Source organism: Hemicordylus capensis, chromosome 1, assembly GCF_027244095.1.
Source record: "Hemicordylus capensis ecotype Gifberg chromosome 1, rHemCap1.1.pri, whole genome shotgun sequence".
NCBI lineage: Eukaryota > Metazoa > Chordata > Lepidosauria > Squamata > Cordylidae > Hemicordylus > Hemicordylus capensis.
The window spans coordinates 215,050,453-215,070,412 of record NC_069657.1 but is presented as its reverse complement, the minus strand read 5'-3'; the positions used below and the strand labels follow the sequence as shown (position 1 = coordinate 215,070,412).

Below are 19,960 nucleotides of genomic sequence, written 5' to 3'. Positions count from 1 at the left end.
AAGGGTGGCAGTGCAGCTGGGTGGTCCAGGGTTGCGGTTTGGAGGCCGTTAGGGTTAGGGTAGGCTTCCTAGCAGCGGGGTGTGTTTGGGCCGGGGGCCTGGGTTACTAGGCTGGGCAGTTGGGCCCAGGCGTCCCTCCGGGGGTTGCCCCACCCCACCCCTTCGTTTTCTCGACAGCTGGAGTGCCCGCCCAACCCACTTCCCCCCTCCTCTTCTCTCCCTTTTCATTGATTGTGTGGCTTCCCTCTTATGGGGCTTTTTCGGGGGATTTTTCCTCCACTCTTCCTTTGAGGCTTTAGCAAATAGCATACAAATATATATATATATATATATATATATATATATATATATATATATATATATATAGGAAGAGGTTGGGTTGTATTTTTTGCCTTGGTGGGAACGGGAGCGATATAGGGTTACATAAATTTTGCAAACGAGGAAATGCCCGGTAAAGCGAAGGGTAAAAAAGGTGGTAGACCTGTGAAGCCTCCTAAGCGGCCTGTGCCCCCCCCCTTCCTCGGACGAGGATCAGGAGATGGTGCTCATTAGAGGCCTGGTATAGAGGATGGAAGCCCTTGAAAAGGCCAGGGCCATCCCTCCTCCCGACAAGGAGGCTGGGCCCTCGGGTGTCCCACAGCCGGCCTCTAAGCGCACGCGGGTTGCTGTTCAGACACAATTATTGAGATCCATTTCTGATAGGTTGGCTGCGTTAGAACAAGGTCTTGTTCCTGCTGGTCCATCTGCTCCCGGGGCTCCTGCTGCCCCGGCACCTTTGCCTGGAGTTCCAGACCCGGATGTCCCTGCGCCAGTTCCGGATGTGCCGGAGCCAGCGGCTCCCATCGATCCCACACCGGCAGTGCCAGCTGGGCCCAGCCCTGAGGACCCATCAGTCCCTGTGATTCTGGGTGAGTCCGTTCCACCTACACCACCGGGCGGTACCGGCCAGTGGCCTGCGGTTCCCTGGCCGATACCTGCTTTGGGCGGATGGGGAAACCCATGGTGGCCGCCTTTCACTCCACACTGGGGTTTGGGTCACCTACCAGGGGCGGGTTACACGCAAGGATATCCTGGCGTTGCAGGGGGGTCACAAGGGGCAGCTGAGCAAGTGTGGCTAGGGTGCCAGCCTTACCCGGCATTGCCAGTAGTGGGCTCACCTGGGACTGCTAATGATTCAACAGGTCAGGCTGGCGGGGCGGGCTTCTATCCCATGGGTATACTACCCACTGGGCTGCATGCCCCCTACGGTGCGGTAGGGCTCCCCTTAGGGGATCATCTGCTCCCTGCTACCCGGGAAAACATATTGAAGGGTGAATATGTGGATATTTTCAGCCTCTTGTTCCGCAAACCTGAGGTGAAACATAAAGAGGGTGAGTCGTGCAAGGAGCACGAGGCCACCAAGAGGAAACCCGTGGAGAAGACCTGGAATAATTGGCTTTCAGGCTTCACCATCTATATGGGGGTGGTTGTTCAATCCCAGCCAGCCAGAGGACCGGCCTTACTTAAGTACATGGACATAATCCACAGGGCAATATCGGATTTTGCGGGAACAGCGTGGGTCAGATATGATGAGAGTTTTAGGATGAGGGCCGCCTTGGACCCCTCCTTACCTTGGGATACTCCGTTGCAGGAACTCTGGCTTGTGATCATGTCACTGTCCAGGCTGGTAGAAGGAGACAGGTCTGATAGCGGCCATTTGCTATCCAGGCTGCGGGGGGGGGGGGGGCTTCGGCTCCCATGGCGGGCCATCAGTGGGTTCAACCCCACATGGTCTGCTGGGAGTTCAATAACAGGGGCCGGTGCGCACGCCCGGCCTGTTGTTTCAGGCACGCTTGCGGTCTCTGTGGGGCTAAGCACCCGAGCTCCGCTTGCCCTAGAGCCCGCCCTCCCGGTTCCGGAGCTAGGTTTAGGCCTGGGGGTGGCAAGAAAGGGGGCCCTCCCCCTCCCCCTTTGGGTAAAGGGACCCAGCCCAATCAACCTTGATGTGCTGGCGGGTCTGTTGAGGGAGTACCCAGACAGGGCTGCCACTGACTACTTGTTGGCGGGCTTCAGGGATGGGTTCCGGATCCCTTCTACGTCCCGTCGGACACCCACTGCATCTAGTAATCTTAAGTCTGTTGTGGGGATGGAGGCAGTGGTCCTTAGGAAAATCAATAAAGAGGTAGCGGCAGGCAGGGTCGCCGGGCCTTTTGACCGACCCCCCTTTCCTGAATTGCGGATCTCCCCCTTATGTGTGGTGCCTAAGAAGGCGCCGGGTGAGTTTTGGCTGATATATCATTTGTCTCACCCTCAGGGATCCTCTATTAATGACAGAATCCCCGATGCCCTCTGCTCGGTCAGGTACACGTCTTTTGACCAAGCGGTACAGATGGTATGGGCCCTTGGGCCTGGGGCCCTATTGGCGAAATGCGATATTGAATCTGCATATTGCATATTGCATATTGAATCTGCGATATTGAATCCTCCCGGTTCACCCAGCCGATTTTGATTTGCTAGGCTTTGCATTTGAGGGCAAGTTTTATTTTGATCATGCCTTGCCCATGGGATGTTCCATCTCATGCGCCGCTTTTGAAGCTTTCAGTACGTTTCTAGAGTGGGCTCTGAGGCGCAGGGCGGGCCTGACCTTTACGGTGCATTTTTTAGATGGTTTTCTTTTCTCAGGGCGGGCCAATTCTACTGAATGCCAGCATCTACTGGGTTGCTTTATTGCAATGGCCCGTAAATTAGGGTTTCCTCTAGCCGTGGGGAAGACCGAAGGACCGGTGACCCGGCTTTCCTTTCTCAGTATTGAAATGGACACCGTTGCCGGATGTTCCAGGCTCCCCTTTGAGAAGCTGGGTGCCCTTTTGGGGCTAGTGCAAGCTATGGGCAGGGCTCGTAAGGCCACCCTTCACGAGCTTCATGTGATAGCCGGCCACCTTAACTTTGCCTGCAGGGCAGTGGCTCCTGGCAGGGCATTCCTCCGCCGCCTTTGTGACGTCATGTCTGGTTTGCGGGCTCCACACCATCAAGTCAGGATTACTGAAGGGGTTAGGGCGGACATGGCCTTATGGGAAGCGTTCCTCTTGGAATTTAATGGAGTATCTTTCTGGAGGGAGGTGCAGCTCTTGGAAGCTGAGCTTCAGGTCCATTCGGATGCTGCAGGAAGCGCCGGCTTTGGTGTGTGCTTTCAGGGTCGATGGTGCGCTGCACGTTGGCTGGAGCACTGGGTATCCAATGGGTGGACCAGGGACTTAACTTTCCTGGAATTTTTTCCCATCGTGGTGGCGGTGCACCTTTGGGCATGGGAGTTTGCCAACTCCACGGTCCGCTTTTGGTGCGACAACCAGGCGGTGGTCCAGGTGGTTAACTCGCAGACCTCCCGCTCCCCACAGATTATGGGTCTATTGCGCGCATTTGTGCTGCAGTGCCTTCGGGTGAACATTCTGTTTGTGGCGCGTCACGTTCCTGGCCTGCAGAATGATATCGCTGATGCCCTGTCTTGCTTTCAGGTGGACAGGTTCAGGGAGTTAGCGCCCGATGCAGCACTTCATCCGGAACCCATGCCAGCTGCGTTGTGGCAGCTTGGCAGGTAGAGGCGCAGCGGGCTATTGCGGCCTCGCTGGCGCCTAGCACCTGGGTGAGTTATTCTGCTAAAATGGCCGCCTTTTCTCGTTTTCAGAGGGTATTGGGGTTGGAGGAGGCTTGGCCTGTGCCAAGTGACCATTTGTTGCAGTTCCTTGTACAGTTACACAGTGAAGGGCGCGCAGTGTCCACCTTAAGTGGCTATGTGGCTGCATTGTCTTTTGCTGCCCAGGTGCGGGGTGTGGCTGACTGCTCGGGTGATCCTAGGGTCTGGAGAATGCTGGAAGGGTGGGCCCGGGGAGCCCCTCGGGTTGGGGATGATAGGCGCCCTCTCACGTTGGATTTGATCCAATCCTTGCTTGTGCACTTACCTATTTGTTGCAGGTCTTCCTGGGAAACCACTCTTTTTCAAGCAGCCGTCCTGGTTGCTTTCTTTGGGGCTTTTCGGCCAGGGAAGTTGCTGCCTAGGAGCGGCCACTCATTTCGGGACTGCTGTCTGCAGTTGGCTGACTTATCTCTCTCCGATGGGTAAGCCTGTTTGGTATTACGCAAGTCAAAGACAGACCAGAGGGGCAGGGGGCAGGTGATTCGCTTTGTAGCATCCAGCGCTCCCCATATTTGTCCCGTGGCAGCGCTGAGGCGCTACATGGACATGGAACCGCATGTTGGGGGCTGTTTATTTGTTCATAGTGAAGGGGAGCCTTTGACTCAATACCAATTTTTGACTGTGCTGCGTAGGGCCTTGGCTTCCGCCGGGGTGCCCACTTCGGGCTTCACGCTCCACTCCTGCAACCACCGCCAGTCAACTGGGGGCTGCGGGAGGAAGAGGTGAAGCGGATTGGGTGCTGGAAATCCAGTGCTGTGCGGCGTTATGTGCGTTAAGCGGGTGCTGTGGCATTAATTATCTACCTATTTATCTTTCTGGCAGGTGCTGGCGGAGCAGCGGCTCCTGTGCGTATCCTCATTTGTGGCCATTCGTTGGTCTTCTGGGTGTTCAAGAGGGCCAGCACCTCTCCGTGGGGCACCCAGCTGGGGTTGGCTGGACACGCGGCTGTTTATTGGAAGGGCATGTGGGGTATGCTGTGGAGCCAGTTGCTCCCAGCGGTTTGGGATTATTTAGGTAGGTTCCCCCGGCCGGATCTTGTTATTATTCATCTTGGAGAAAACGATTTAGGCAAGCGGACTGGCGTTTCTTTGATTCAACAAGCCTCTTCTGACCTGCAGGTTTTGAGGGCCTGGCTGCCTGATGCACGCATTATTTGGACTGATTGGTTGCAATGACGGGTGTGGTGTGGGGCCCAGAATGTTAGGGGCATTGAAAGGGCTAGGCGTAAAGCATCTGCTGCCATCGGTAAGTTGGTGGTGGCCTCTGGTGGGGTAGTGCTACACCAACACGGGCTATTGGCCCGTTCTCAGCAATTGTATCGCCCGGATGGGGTGCATCTTTCTGAAGAAGGGTGTGATATCTATCTTCGCAACCTCAGGAACAGGCTTGTTGAACTTTTGGATGGAGGTGGGGCAGGAAGGTTAAGCTAGGCTAACCTCCCTGTGTAGCAGGAACAGTGCGGGTTCGGGGGGTAATTTCAGGTTTTAATTTGGTGAGCACCTTTGGATAGTTAACAGGTCGATTGGTCAAGCGCTCCCTTGTGGTTTGTGTGGCCCAGGGAGAATGATTCACCATGAAACCAGCTTCGGGAATTCACCTGCCCTTGGGCTGCGCGGTCCGGGACGGGTGAAGACCTAGAAGTATTCAGGCCCCCTCAGGAGAGGGGGTTTGCCTTGAAGGCGGGAGATAGGTTGTACCTGTTTCTTGCCTGAGCCAAGGTGTGTCGCCCTTAAAGGTTTGGGGAAGGATGAGGTAATCCTAACCCAGCCTTAGCAGACCCGCACTGTTGAGGCAAGGTGATTAATCACCTGGTTGGTTGTCAGTCTGCTATGCTTATTAAATAAAGTTGTGGCCCTTATCCCAAAATTAAAGCCTGTGTCCGTGTCTTTTTTGGGCTGGGGTCTGGGCACAATTTTATTGTCAGTTGTTATAGATATCGTCGCAGAATATAGACTGTTCCCAGTAAAGCTGCTTTTTGTAATTGGCTGATGGTGATTTCTGTGGCCCCTATGGTGTTGAGGTGCTCTTCAAGGTCTTTTGGAACTGCACCCAGGGCTCCAATTACCACTGGGATTATTTGGGTCTTTTTCTGCCACAGCCTTTCAATTTCAATTTGTAGATCTTTGTATTTGGTGATTTTTTCTATTTCTTTTTCTTCTATTCTGCTATCCCCTGGTATTGCTATGTCAATTATTTTAACTTGTTTTTCTTTCTTCTTGACTACGGTTATATCTGGTGTATTGTGTGGCAGATGTTTGTCTGTTTGTAGTCGGAAGTCCCATCATATTTTTGCATCTTCATTTTCTACAACTTTTTCAATTTGATGGCCCCACCAATCTTTGGCTACAGGTAGCTTGTATTTTTTGCAGATGTTCCAGTGTATCATCCCTGCTACCTTGTCATGTCTTTGTTTGTAGTCAGTCTGTGCAATCTTTTTACAACAGCTGATTAGGTGGTCCACTGTTTCATCTGCTTCTTTACAAAGGTGGCACTTGCTGTTTGTTGTGGATTTTTTGACTTTTGCTCGTATTGCATTTGTTCTTAGTGCCTGTTCTTGCGCAGCCAGTATTAAACCCTCTGTTTCTTTCTTCAAGTTGCCATTCTTAAGCCATTGCCAGGTTTGGTGATGTCTGATTTTCCACTTATATTGTGCAAATATTGACCATGCAGGGGCTTATTTCTCCATTTTTCTGCTCGGTTCTTGACTTGTTCTTTCTTGTAGGCCTGCTTTGTTTCATTGGTGTTGAACAGTTTCACGTTATTGACCATTTTAAGTGCATCTTCTTCACTGTCCTTGATATATTCTTCAAGGCCTCTTTTCTCCTCCTCTACTGTTTGATGGACTTGCAGAATTCCTCTTCCACCTGCGTAGTGCCTCACTGGGGGTCTATTATTATTATTATTATTATTATTATTATTATTATTATTATTATTATTGTTATTATTGTTATTATTATTATTATTATTATTACTACTACTACTACTACTACTACTACTACTACTACATTTTATATCCCACTCTTCCTCCAAGGAGCCAGAGCGGTGTACTACATACTTAGGTTTCCCCTCACAACAACCCTGTGAAGTAGGTTAGGCTGAGAGAGAAGTGACTGGCCCAGAGTCACCCAGCTAGTTTTATGGCTGAATGGGGATTTGACCTCGGGTCTCCCCGGTCTTAGTCCAGCACTCTAACCACTACACCACGCTGTCTCCAGAGCAGAGTTCTCCAGAGCTCCGAAAAGCCCAGCCGGGGGAGCTCCTTCACCATTTCTTGCCTTGTTTCCCTTAATTTTCTTCTCCTCCTTTCCCAGATTTACCAAGTTGCAGAGTTGGTGGGGGTGGAGAACAGCTGAGAGGGTGAAGCAAATAAAAACAAAACAAAAGAACTGTTCCTAACTCTTGCTTGGATTTTACACTGATGACAGAAACTCTGGGGACTAGAGGCTTTTTTCCTTCATTCCTCAGGGTAAATGAGTCAGGGAGATACTTCTCAAAACTAGCAATGCAGGCTTTTCACACTTGTTAACAACAACAACAAATATTTATATACCGCTTTTCAAAAAAGGTTTCCAAAGCGGTCTATATAGAGAAATAATAAATAAATAAGATGGCTCCCTGTCCCCAAAGGGCTCACAACCTAAAAAGAAACATAAGACAGACACCAGCAACAGTCACTGGAGGTCCTGTGCTGGGGGTGGATAGGGGCAGTTGCTCGCCTGCTAAATAAAGAGAATCACCATGTAAAAAGGTGCCTCTTTGCCAAGTTAGCAGGGGTTAAGTCTCCATTGCAGAATGAGGAGCGGCACAGAAAGCGCTCTTGTCTGAACTTTGGAACCTGTGGCTTTCTTTTGTCCCGATCAGTGAGTAGAAGGAATAAAATTGATTTTTATTAGAGAATTTTTAACATATGGTTTACAAAAGCAACAGTGAATAGAATTTCCCGATAAAACACGGTCGCGTACTAACAAATGTGTGGTTGCAATGGTAGAGAGAATATAGCACTGTATGCGAGTTCCTACGGGTTTGGGTAACGTCCGGTTAATACTACACTTCCAAGAGTTCAGATCTACAAGAAAAAGCTTAACATGCAGGAATGGTTTAGAAGCAGCCTTTTTGCTTTCTCCTCAGCTGTTTTCCATCCTCCCCACAAACTTTGCTAAAATTGGCCAAGTGTGTGGAGCAAGAAACTGGCCAATGAGGGGATTCAAAGAGGGTTGGCGTTGTCTCATAATGGCTCAGGGATTTCTGAACCAGAGAATTCATTTCTAACCTTCCATTCCTGAAATTCCTCTCCACAGGCACAGCCCGTGGACGCGCTTGGTGGGGGAGGGGGGATGGCTGGCGGCATCTTTAAGTGTAAATGGAGCTGGTGCTCTGTGCTGCCCAGCAGCCCCCGTGGCAGAGAATCGCCTCTGCCACTCACCTGGCTCCCATGGAGGCGAGCCCCCACCAGCAGCCAGGTGAGTGGCAGAGGCAATTCCCCGCTGCGAGGGCTGTTGGGCTGCACGGAACACAGGCTCCGTTTATACTTTTAAAAGCTGCCCCGCCCCCACCAGAGGTACGTTCATGGGCTGCGCCTGCCTCTCCATCTCTAATTATCTGGATCCTCATTTTTAGTTCTACTCCACAAACAAACCAGTTATGGGCTGATTTAGAACTGACTAGCATACCCTATCTGAAAAAGATGTGAATGTGCTGTGAATGTGCATCTCTCTCTCCAGTGCACCATTCCTTGAAAGCATGGGGATGCAGTTCATCCAAAGCATCCGTCTACATCATGTGGTCCAAACATGATTTCAAAGTTGTGTGTGTAGAGGGCCAATTTGGCTGAGCCACTCCCCATGCAGGTAAGAAATGGAGCACTGGAAGGGAGACAGATGCACTTTATGGACCATTTGGGTAAAGAATGATCTGAACTGGCCCTGTGTTGAGCTAGGGTTCCAGCTGTTTTGTACTTGCCAAAGTTATACTGCTCTCTTTAAAAGGATCAGTGCATATCTGCTATGCAAATCCAAATCCGTTTTATTCTGTTTAACTGTCCTTTCTTCCTTCAAAGAATCCTGGCAATTTTAGTTTGGTCAAGCTGCTGCAAAGCAGAGATCTTTGTTCCTCATTATGTACAGTTTCCAAGATTCTCTAGAGAAAAGGAATGATGACCAAACCAGTTCAACATTGTAGTGTGCATATGCCTTCACCCTACCCCTTGCCCCTTCGGTCAAAAAATGAAATTCACCACACTCAACCCATGGAACTGGGATGCAGAGGCTCATGCTTCTAAACACGTGGAGACACTTCAAGGATATGCATAGTTCTGCTTGGCCACTACTATTTCCTGTATGCCTACGCCTTGTCTTACCTAACGCCTCTATTTTTTAAACGATCAGGGATTATTATGTGTAAGACAATATGGGTTCCAAGCTTGGTAGATGGGGAACTTGGTGAATTATTAGAAACTGGGGCTATTCTCACAATCGGAAAAAACAGGCTAGGAAAGCCTAGCCCGATTTTTCCCGATCGTGGGAACCACTGGGCTCGGCTGCAAGCCCGGTGGTTCCTAGGTGGGTAACCCGCCTAAGTGCCCCTGCCCTTAGTCCAGGTTTGCGGAGCAAGTGTTCCCTGATTGTGAGTAGACCCCTGACCGGGAGGCAAAAAGCCACCTCCTGGTTCCGGGGGTCTCCCCAGTAAGCTTGCGCAGGGCATACTGGGGCTTCCGGGGGCTGTGCGGCCCCCAAGCTCCCCAGCCCCCTGCGGCTCCATCAAGGAGCCGGCAATTGTACGGGCGGCCAATACAAGCTTAGCCCGCTCTTCCTGCAGCTTTGCAAAAAGCGGGTCTCACGGTTCGTGAGACCCGCCTCACTGTTTTGAGAAAAATAGATTAACTTGGAGGAGATAATACAATTTGACTTATATTTTCAGGTCCTTGCTAAGGAAAATGCATATTTGTGTCACACAGTCCCTTGACAGAAGCAGCTGTTGGTTTTCCTCCCCACCCCCATATAAAAGCAGAAGCTCCTTTCAAATATCAATAGAAATAATCTATGGGGGCTACCTTTGCTTACAGCTTTAATGATCTCATGCTCAAGACCTGTTTGACATGTGACAAGAGGCCCCAAGGGTCGTAGTCTGTACTGCTGAGATTTTCAAACACACTTTCTGGACAATAGCAAAAGAGGGAAAGTTGCATTTCTAACTAACTGTGCCTTGTAGAGTTGAAATTTAACCAGTCAAAACACCTGGGGCAAGATCAAGTCGCACTACAGGAGCATCATTCCCCACACGGAGCATTCCCATAGGGCTCAGTGGGGCCCTGCTTTCCCCATCCTGGCTTGGTTGTTTCTGAAGCAGGAGAAAATTATGTTATGCAGAGGAAGGACTGGATGGGGATACAGAGAGTTTGCACAGACACCCCATTCCCTACAATGGGCGAGGACATAGCCAGTGTTATGCACCAAGGGAAGAAAACAGGCTTATGTTCTCTTATCAGAATCTGCTTGTGGACAGATTACATTGTGCCCTTGCTAGGATTGGAAGTGAAATTTCTCCAAAATGAAATTCAAGTGGAATTTCAGAGTCTCCCATGGAGAAACATTGAACAATCTTCTCAGATGGTGCCTCCCCATTAACTAGTTACATCATAACGCATGATTTCAAGCATTAAAGCATCAACAATGAACAGAGAGATTTATGCTTATAGCAAAAACAGCTGCCTTCAAGAACTGAAGGACGTCAGTCCTTCACAGAAGCGTCAAGAATACCATGTAGGCCCCTTTTGTCCCCAGAACATTTAATGGACTCTAGGGTGGCCCTCACTTCTGTATATTTGTGACCTTTGTAAGAGGGATTGCTGCTTGTATGTTTTCTTAATATTTCCTTCTGAAACATGTATCCTTGTTCCTATTCAGAGGTGCTTGCAATTACAGCATATAACTAGTAAGATCAGCTAGGCCATGTGGCTTAATTGTAGGGGAGGAGCAGAAGCACTCAGGATAGAGGCACAAGGCAGAAGTGGTTGAGGGATCTGTGCAATGGAACAAGATGAGGTCATTCACCCAATTAAAAACTGTGTTCTACCTGGGTTTGGGAGCTATGGGTGTTCTCAAATTTTGGTTGTGTGGAAGCAAGTTGAGAAGAAAAGCTGGATAGAAGTGATTGTGTGGAAGCAAGGTAGAAAGAAAACCTGGGTAGCTCTTCCTCATTGGAGATGGCCCAGGGGGCTCCTAACACACTGAGGCAAGTCTCACGATTGGTGAGACAAGTCTCACGATCGGTGAGACTCACCGAAATGGGGTGCGGGGGGAGCGGGCTTAGCCCGCTCTCCCTGCAAAAAATCCCCAGACAGCCCAGGGCGGCTGGATTGGCCACCCACACGACTGCCAGCTCCGTCATGGAGCCAGTGGGGGCTGCGGGGATTGGGGGCCATGTGGGGCATCCTGGAGAGACCCCCAGGGTTGGGAGAGTTGTTTCAGCCTCCCGGCAGGGGTCTCCTTGTATGTTGCAATACTCAATCAAAAAGACGGGGTTAGCAGAGCACTCGCTCTGGTAACCTCGTCTAAGGGGAGGGGGAATTAGGAGAGTTTGCTGCCAGGAACTGTGTGGCACCCATGGCAGCAGACAATCAGCAAAAAGTGGGCTAGGCTCCCTTAGCCTGCTTTCTGCTGATCGTGAGAATCTCCTCATTTTCACCATGTCATAGCACTAGGAAGGGGGTAGAGGTTTGTGGGAGAATGAAAGAGAGAAAATAGAGCTGTTTTTCATATCTACCTCATCTAGCCGGGGTCCTTCTCTCCAGTTGGCTCAAGCACATGGCGAGCTATGGGGTGCATGAGAGCAGTGTGCACGGGGGTGATGCAGGATGGGGTGCAAGAAGAGAGCAAGAGATCAATGCCCTTTTGGGAGAGATACTTTTAGCTGAAGAGTAGCCTGATGGCATGATTGAAATCTGTGGAGAATGACTGAAGAGTTTCTGCATAATCTGAAACACTACTCACCCAATCCCATTGACAATGGGAAAAGCAGGAGTGAAGAGTTCACCTTATCCTTGGGAGTCCTTGGGGTGATTCTCACGACCAACAAAAATCGGGCTAGGAGAGCCTAGGCCAATTTTTGTTGGTTGTAAGAACCACCGGGCTCTCAGCCAAGCCCAGTGGTTCTTGAGCGGGTAACCTGCTCGAGAACCCCTGCTAAAAAGCAGGTTTGCAGAGTGAGCACTCCAGCAAACCTGCTTTTTAGGCTCATGAGTAGCAGCGGTGCAGCTTCGCGCAGCACCTACTCATGAGTAGACCCCCGGCTGGGAGGCGAAAAGCCGCCTCCCAGCTCAGGGGTCTTCCCAATATGCCCTGTGTGCTCGCAAAAGGCATGCTGGGGCTTCCGGGGGCCGTGCAGCCCCCGCTCCCCCCACCCCCCGCCGGCTCCATCATGGAGCCGGCCATCATGTGGGTGGCCAATCCAGCCACCCAGGGCTCCCTGCCCGCTCTCCCCGCAATTTTAACAAAAGCGGGTCTCACGGATCGTGAGACCCGCCTCCTTAGCAACTGAGGCTCATGGTTATGGAAGGAATCTGGCATTCCTTTACATTTTGAGGCTATTCCCATGACCGCAGGAATGTGGGCTGGGCTCCAGCGGTTAGCCTGCCTAAGTCCGCCCCCCTCAAACGAGGTTAGTGGAGTGAGTGCTTCGCTAACCCCATTTTTCCAATTGTGTGCCGCCACGGTGCAGCTCTGCGGAGCAGTGACACACAAGTAGACCCCCGACCAGGAAGCTACAAGCAGCCTTCTGGCCTCGGGGATCTCCCCAGAATGCCCCACACACTTGTGCAGGGCATCCTGGGACTTCTAGGAGCCAAGTGGCCCACAATCCCTGCCGCCCCTATTGGCTCCATGATGGAGCCGGTAGTCATGTGGGCGGCCAATCGTGTGGGCAGCTGACCCACACCCTGCTCGTCTGCGGGGAGAGTGGGCTAAGCCTGCTTTTCCTGCAGAGCCTGGTAAGGCTCTCCACACTGCTAGTGTCTCTTTTATCTCTTTTATCTCCAAATCTCTTTTATTCTTCTGATTTGGTCTGCTCCCGAGTCTCTCTGTATATGCCCAGAAGCAATTTAGTCCATTACAGACTTGCAATAAAATGCCTTATCAGAAAAACCTGCCATTTTTTGAATGCAGGCAGCTAAAGCTTCTACTCCAAGCAGGCTAGGGAAATGGCTATGGGTGTATTTGCACATCATGCAGAACTCAGGTCCTATGGACCCACAGTTCCGCTCCCCCCCCCACTCTCCTGTCCAAATTAGGATTACTGGAAGAGCGTCCTTTCAGCAGTCAGCGAGACTGCCAAGAGGAGGGGGAAATGCTGAGCAGGCTTCCTTCTTGCCTGAAGGACAGCCCGCACAGCCAATCATGCAGGGAAAGAGGGAGGAATTTCCAGTGCTGCATTCAAACCCAATGGAAGCTCCATGGATCCTCAGTTTTGAGCAGCAAAACTCACTACAAACTGATGGTTCAAATTGGAGTCTCCAGAGAGAAACCAAGGGTCGCAGAAGGGACAGTACTGGAGTTGCATGTGTTCAGACATAATGGTAAGGAAACCTCAGGCCCCTGCAACTCCGGTTACCCATTACATGCAAATGTGGTCTATGTTTAAGTTGTTTGGGGGTGGGGAACTGCTTTGAGGCACACAAAATGGCATAGTGAACAAGTCTAGTAGGCCAGTCATTTGAGGTCAATTTTGCTGGGGAACTCCCAAAGTTTTGAAAATCGGCGCAGATGTCAAGGACATTATTGTAAGTAACATACTAAAAGTGCTGATCATTATGAGTTGAGCTTTGGCCACTATCTTGGAAAAATGACCACCAAAATTAGTTTTTTTGCATATATCTCACAAATAGTAGTAACAGAGCTGCCACTCATAAGTGGTTTCTTGACATTATGGAATATTTGACAATATTTCAGCATGGCTGAATAGCAGCTGGCACACTATTCAACCCTAAAGAACAGAACAAACTGCTATATGAGCACAGAATTAGATAGTAAGCCATGAGAAGAGCTTGAAGGGACGAGGGGAGAAAGCCTCAAAAAGCTTACCTATCATCCAGATGATCCTCTCCTCCTTGTTGGGTGGGCGGAGTGCTCGCTCAGATGATTGCCGGCTTCTGCCAGCAGCTGGGAAGTTGAGGGGCCAGGACACCCCCGGAATTCCCATAATGCACTGCATGAGTGCATAGTGCATTATGGGGAGTATTCTGATGCCAGCTGAGAGGCTGCTGGTGTGTGGGTGCTGCGTGGAGCTGCACAGCACCAACACATGATCCAGTTAGCCCGGGCTGAAGGTGCATTTGCGACCTTAATCCCAGCTAACAGCCGGGACTCCCTTGCAGGGTTTCTGCCGTGCCACCGACACGAACTGCGCAGCTCCTGGCAGTTCTCACATCCAGGCAAAAACAGGCTGGGCTTCCCTATCCCATTTTTCCCTGTGCGTAAGAAGAGCCTCAGTGTCTTACTTAAGACAAGATGGTTTTCAACCCCATGAGGTCATCCACACAATCAATAACTGTGTTCAGCCTCGGTTTGGGAGCTGTGTGTGCTCTCAAATTTTGGTTGTGTGGAAGCAACGTAGGAAGGAAACCTGGGTAAAAGTGATTGTGTGGAAGCACGATAGGAGGAAAACCTGGGAAGCTCTTCCTCTTGTCTTGCTTCCACACAATCACTTCTAACCAGGTTTTCTTCTTACCTTGCTTCCATACAACCAACAGTTGGGAGCACACACAGCTCCCAAACCTGGGTAAAACACAGTTTTTGATTGTGTGAATGACCGCCATGTTTCTCTCATAATGTTAATATGGGTACTGGACCGGCACTTTCAGGAAAGAACAGCAGAGAAGGGCATGAAGGTTATTAACTTTTCCCACATGCACCAATTCTCTCCTGCAAATTCCTTCTCTGCTGTCTAATTTTAAATGTGTTTTTTTTAAACTTACCTGGGCTTCAAAATAAAAAGTAGGCCTAGATGGAAGAGAAATAGCATTGGGGTGGAGGTGGTATTTTCAGGGGGAACCTGTGCAAAATGGACACCTCCTCCTGCCAATCCTCCTCCATAAGTGCACCCTAACCCCATATTCTCCATTATCTCAAAGTCATCCAGCTGAATCCACGTGTTTGCCAAGATAATGTGCTTTCCTCCCACAATTTCTATATTTATGTGTTGTTTTCTTGTTTTCCAGACTACTTCTTCACAGTTCTTTTGGAGACTGAAATGCTGAAAACACTTTGCAAAGACCATTCAGAAAAGCCAACATTATATTTTAGGTGAGAGTTAAACAGCAAAACAAGGATTCTATGCTGGTATTTTCATCCAAGAAGAACTTGCTGCAAGCAATAAATAGGCAGGGTGTTTTTTTTAAACTGTGTTGTGTTGTGGTGCTGGTGGGTGGAAATCTGATTTTACAACATTTTTATGTTACTATGTTTGTACATTTAGGAATGTGCAGAATCTTCCAGAGAAACTTCACTTTTCTTATAGAAAGTTTATTGGTTTCCTTAAACACAAGGAAATGTATTTAAAAACAAATGTGATAAAATGTGTTTAACACAAGGGGATGTTTCTCCTTGGGATCGTCTTAAACTGGAATTTCACTTTAAAAAGAATTCGGTGCCAATCCTATTTAGGACTTAAACAGTAGTGCAAATCCTAGAACAATTCCTCATGCTATCTATTCTACAATTTTATACCAGTTTTACTGACAGTCTAACAGTTATGATTTCCCCAAAGAATTAGAGATGAGGCAAGAATTCGAATGAGGGCTCAGAATGCAGCCTCCTCCACTTGAAAAACAACAACACCCTGCAACATATTTTGGACTGATCGAGACTCATATCTGAGTTGATCTTCTAAATGGATCACATCCCCACCTCCCATGATCTGCAAAGCCAGAAAAGCCTAAATCCCTTACCTTTGCTTGTGACGTGGAGAGGGTCTCTATGAAAGGCAGCCAAGGGTTAAGCATAACATAATAACATAAAAGACAGCCCTGCTGGATCAGGCCCAAGGCTTATCTAGACAAGTATCCTGTTTCTCCCAGTGGACCAACAGATTCCTCTGACATGCCCACAGGCAAGAGGTGAGGGCATGCCCTCTCTTTTGCTGTTGCTCCCCTGCAACTGATATTTAGAGGCATCCTACCTCTGAGGCTGGAGGTGGCCTATAGCCATCAAGACTAATAGCCATTGATAGACCTGTCCTCCATGAATTTTTCTAAGCCCCTTTTGAAGCCATTCAAATGAGTGGCCATCACTACATCCCGTTGCAGAATATTTCATTGATTAATTAAGCTTGATCAATCGATCAAGTGCCGTCAAGTCAGTGTCGACTCTTAGTGACCACATAGATAGATTGCCTCCGGGACAATCTGTCTTCAATTTGACTTTTAAGGTCTCTCCGTGGTGCATTCATTGCTGTCGTAATCGAGTCCACCCACCTTGCTGCTGGTGTTGCTGCTCTGCTCTTTCCTTCAACCTTTCCCAGCATTATGGACTTCTCAAGGGAGCTGGGAAAAACCACTGTCCAAACAATTCTAATCTTTGTAGGTATAGACACATCATGGCATCTAAATATCCTTTCTAAGACCTTCATTACAAGCCTACCAATTGCTAATCTGCGGCGTACTTCTTGACTGCTGGTTCCTTTAATGTTGATGGTCAATCCTAAAAGTCAGAAGCTATCCACCCCTTCAATGTCTTTATTATCAATTCTGAGGCTGTTTGCTGTACCCGTTGCCATTAGTTTAGCCTTCTTTACATTTAATCATAGTCTCATTTTTTCACTGTGCTCCTTGACTTTCATTACTAGAGCTTGCAGATCATCCACATTCTCAGCTATCAGAGTGGTGTCATCAGCATAGCACAGGTTACTGAAGTTTCTTCCTCAACCTTTAAAACCACGCTCATCTTCTTCCAATCCAACTTCTCTCAGTATATGTTCAGCATATAAGCTGAATAAATAAGGAGAAAGTATACAGCCCTGGCTTACTCCTTTGCCGATATGGAACCAGGCTGTTTCATCATGTTCCGTCTGGACTGTGGCTTCTTGTCCTGTGTATAGGTTTCTCATGAGAACAATGAGATGTTCTGGGATACCCATTTTCCTAAGGATATTCCATTATCTATCTATCTATCTATCTATCTATCTATCTATCTATCTATCTAATTTTTAGACCGCCCAAAACTTACGTCTCTGGGCGGTTTACAACAAGATTAAAAACTAAAACGTTAATTAAAAACAAAAGCAAAACAAAACAAAAATTTAAAAGCAAGAAATGTAAAACACAATTTAAAATTTTTAAAACAATATACTAAAAACATTTAAAACAATTAAAACAATATCAGTTAAAAGCCTGGGTGAAGAAATGTGTCTTTAAGGACTTTTTAAAGGATGTCAGAGATGGGGAGACTCTTATTGCACTAGGGAGCGCATTCTAAAGCCTCGGGGCAGCAACGGAGAAGGCCCGTCCCTGAGTAGCCACCAGACGAGCCGGTGGCAAATGCAGACAGACCTCTCCTGATTATCTCAATGGGCGGCGGGGTTCATTACGAAGAAGCCGTTCTCTTAAAAACCCAGGGCCCAAGCTGTTTAGGGCTTTATAGGTTATGACCAACACCTTGTATTTTGCCCGGAAACATATCGGCAGCCAGTGTAACTCCTTCAATACGGGAGTAATATGGTCTCTCCTAGATGACCCAGAGACGAGCCTGGCTGCCGCATTCTGGACCAACTGTAGTTTCCGGACTACATACAAGGGCAGCCGCACATAGAGTGCATTGCAGTAATCCAGTCTGCAGGTTACCAGCAGATGTACCACTGTTTTGAGGTCATTGATCTCGAGAAATGGACGCAGCTGGCGTATCAGTCGAAGCTGATAGAAGGCACCTCTGGCCACTGTCTCAACCTGGGACACCAAGGAGAGACTTGGATCCAGAAGCACCCCCAGCCTGCATACCTGTTCCTTCTGGGGAAGTGTGACCCCATCCAGAACAGGCAGATCAAACTCGTCTCTCGAGTTCCGACCCTGCACAATGAGTACCTCCGTCTTATCTGGATTCAGTCTCAGTTTGTTATCTCTCATCCAGCCCATTACCGACTCCAGGCAGGCATTTAGGGAAGTTATGCCCTCTCCCGATGATGCTGACATGGAGAAATAGATTTGGGTGTCATCAGCATACTGATAGCACCCTGCACCAAATCTCCTGATGATCTCTCCCAATGGTTTCATGTAGATGTTAAACAATATCGGAGACAATACGGAGTCCTGAGGCACTCCATACAAAAGTTCAGATTTTGAAGAACAGCAGTCTCCAAGGGACACCATCTGGAACCTGCCCGAGGGGTAGGAGCGAAACCACTGCAAAGCAGTGCCTCCCACCCCCTCAGACACTCCAGAAGGATACTATGGTCGAAAGTATTGAAAGCCGCTGAGAGGTCCAAAAGGACCAACAGAGTCATACTTCCTCTGTCAATTGCCAGTTGGAGATCATCCATCAGGCCAACCAAGGCAGTCTCCACCCCATAGCCAGCCCGGAAGCCAGTTTGAAATGGGTCTAGATAATTTGACATGGTTGAAGCAATCGAAGGCTGTTTTGTAGTCAATGAAGCACATATTGACTACTTTTTGGCATTCTTTGGCTTTCTCAATTATCCAGTGTGCATCTGCAATGATGTCTCTTGTTCCTTGACCTTTTCTGAAACCAGCTTGATCATCTGACATTTCCTTTTCCACTTTTCCACAATCTCCCCCCCCACCACACACACAATTAGGGCTCTAATTTGTGTTGGATGATCCTGACATTATTTTGCTAGCATGTGAAATTAAGGATATTGTGCGATGGTTGCACAATCTGTTAAGTCTCCTTTCTTTGATATGGGTATGTAGACTGACCTCTTCCAATCTGTTGGCCACTGTGTTATTCTCCACATTTGCTGGCATAGTTGTTTAGAGCCTCGACTGATTCTTCTTCTGTTGCCTGCCATATTTCTGTAGCTATTCCATCAATTCCTATAGCCTTCCGACTTGGTAATGACCAGAGTTCTGATCTAACTTCATTTTCCTGTACTAGAGGTTCTTGCAAGAACTTCTAGAGTATCTTGGATGTTGATATCCCTGCTGTACAGATTTTCATTATACTCCTTCCATCTCTGTTTGATCTTCACTGAGTCAGTTACTATCTGTCCTTTGGCATCCCTTAACATACCAATCTGAGGTAGGAACCTCTCTCTGAGTTCAGATTTTTAAAAAAACAACTTTCCTTGTTTTTCAGTGTCTATTTCCATCCTCAAGGTCTTTACAGATGTCATTGTAGTACTGCTCCTTGTCTCTTCTAACAGCTTTCTGAAATTCCCTATTAAGTTCCTACCTGGGGTCTTTATCTTTCTTGACTTTTTCTTCTCTCCTCTTCTTGGCAATTTCCACCGTCTGTTCTGACATCCATTTTGCTTTCTTCTGTTTCTTGGTCTTTGGCAGTCTCTTTCCACATTTGTCCTTAACAACTTCTTTGATTTCATTCCACAGTTCCTCTAGTTCCCTATCAATGAAGTTCAGAACTTCAAAGCAGTTCCCAATGTTCTCCTTGATGGGTGCATTCTCAAGATCATATTGTGGAAACTGGATAGGTTTGTTTTTCTGCTTTAGAACTTGGAACTTGCACATGAGCAGTTTGTGATCTGTTCCACAATCGGCCCTCGATAACTGAGCTCTTCCACCTCCTTGCAGAAATTATGTAATCACTTTGAATTCTGTGTACTCCATCTGGTGATGTCTATGTGTATAAGGAGCCATTTTGGTTGTTTGAAGAATGTGTTCACAATGAAGGAATCATTGGCTTGGCAGAAACTAATAAGTTGTTCTCCTGCTTCATTTCTGTTTCCTAGGCCATACAGTCCAACTGTGTTTTCCTCCTTACCATTTCCAACTTTGGCATTCCAGTCTCAAACAACCACCAGCACCTCTTGCTTGCATGCTCTGTCAATTTCAGACTCAACTTGAGCATAAAACTCATCAACTTCCTTTTCTTCTGCATCAGTCATTGATGCATTAGTCATTGATGCAGTTAATTATGCTACCATGTGAAAAAGTACTTACTTTTTTTGGTCCTAAATTTCCTAGCCTTCAGTTTCATGGGATGACCCCTGGTTCTAGTATTGTGAGAGAGGGAGAAAAATTTCTCTCTGTCCACTTTCTCTGCTCCATGCATAATTTTAGACACCTTTATCATCTCTCCCCATAGTTGCTTCTTTCCCAAACTAAAAAGCCCC

At 48.2% G+C, this 19,960-nt stretch overlaps 1 protein-coding gene across 1 annotated transcript in view; it reads left to right on the top strand.

The window, feature by feature from the left end:
- Positions 1-415: 415 nt before the first annotated feature.
- Positions 416-19,960, top strand: part of LOC128340206 (uncharacterized) — a 29,174-nt gene continuing 9,629 nt past the window's right edge. The window contains exons 1-2 of the mRNA XM_053285114.1: positions 416-908; positions 14,880-14,964. Of these exons, the coding sequence (XP_053141089.1) occupies positions 569-908; positions 14,880-14,964 (425 nt within the window). The 5' untranslated portion in view covers positions 416-568. The remainder of the gene's footprint in view (positions 909-14,879; positions 14,965-19,960) is intronic.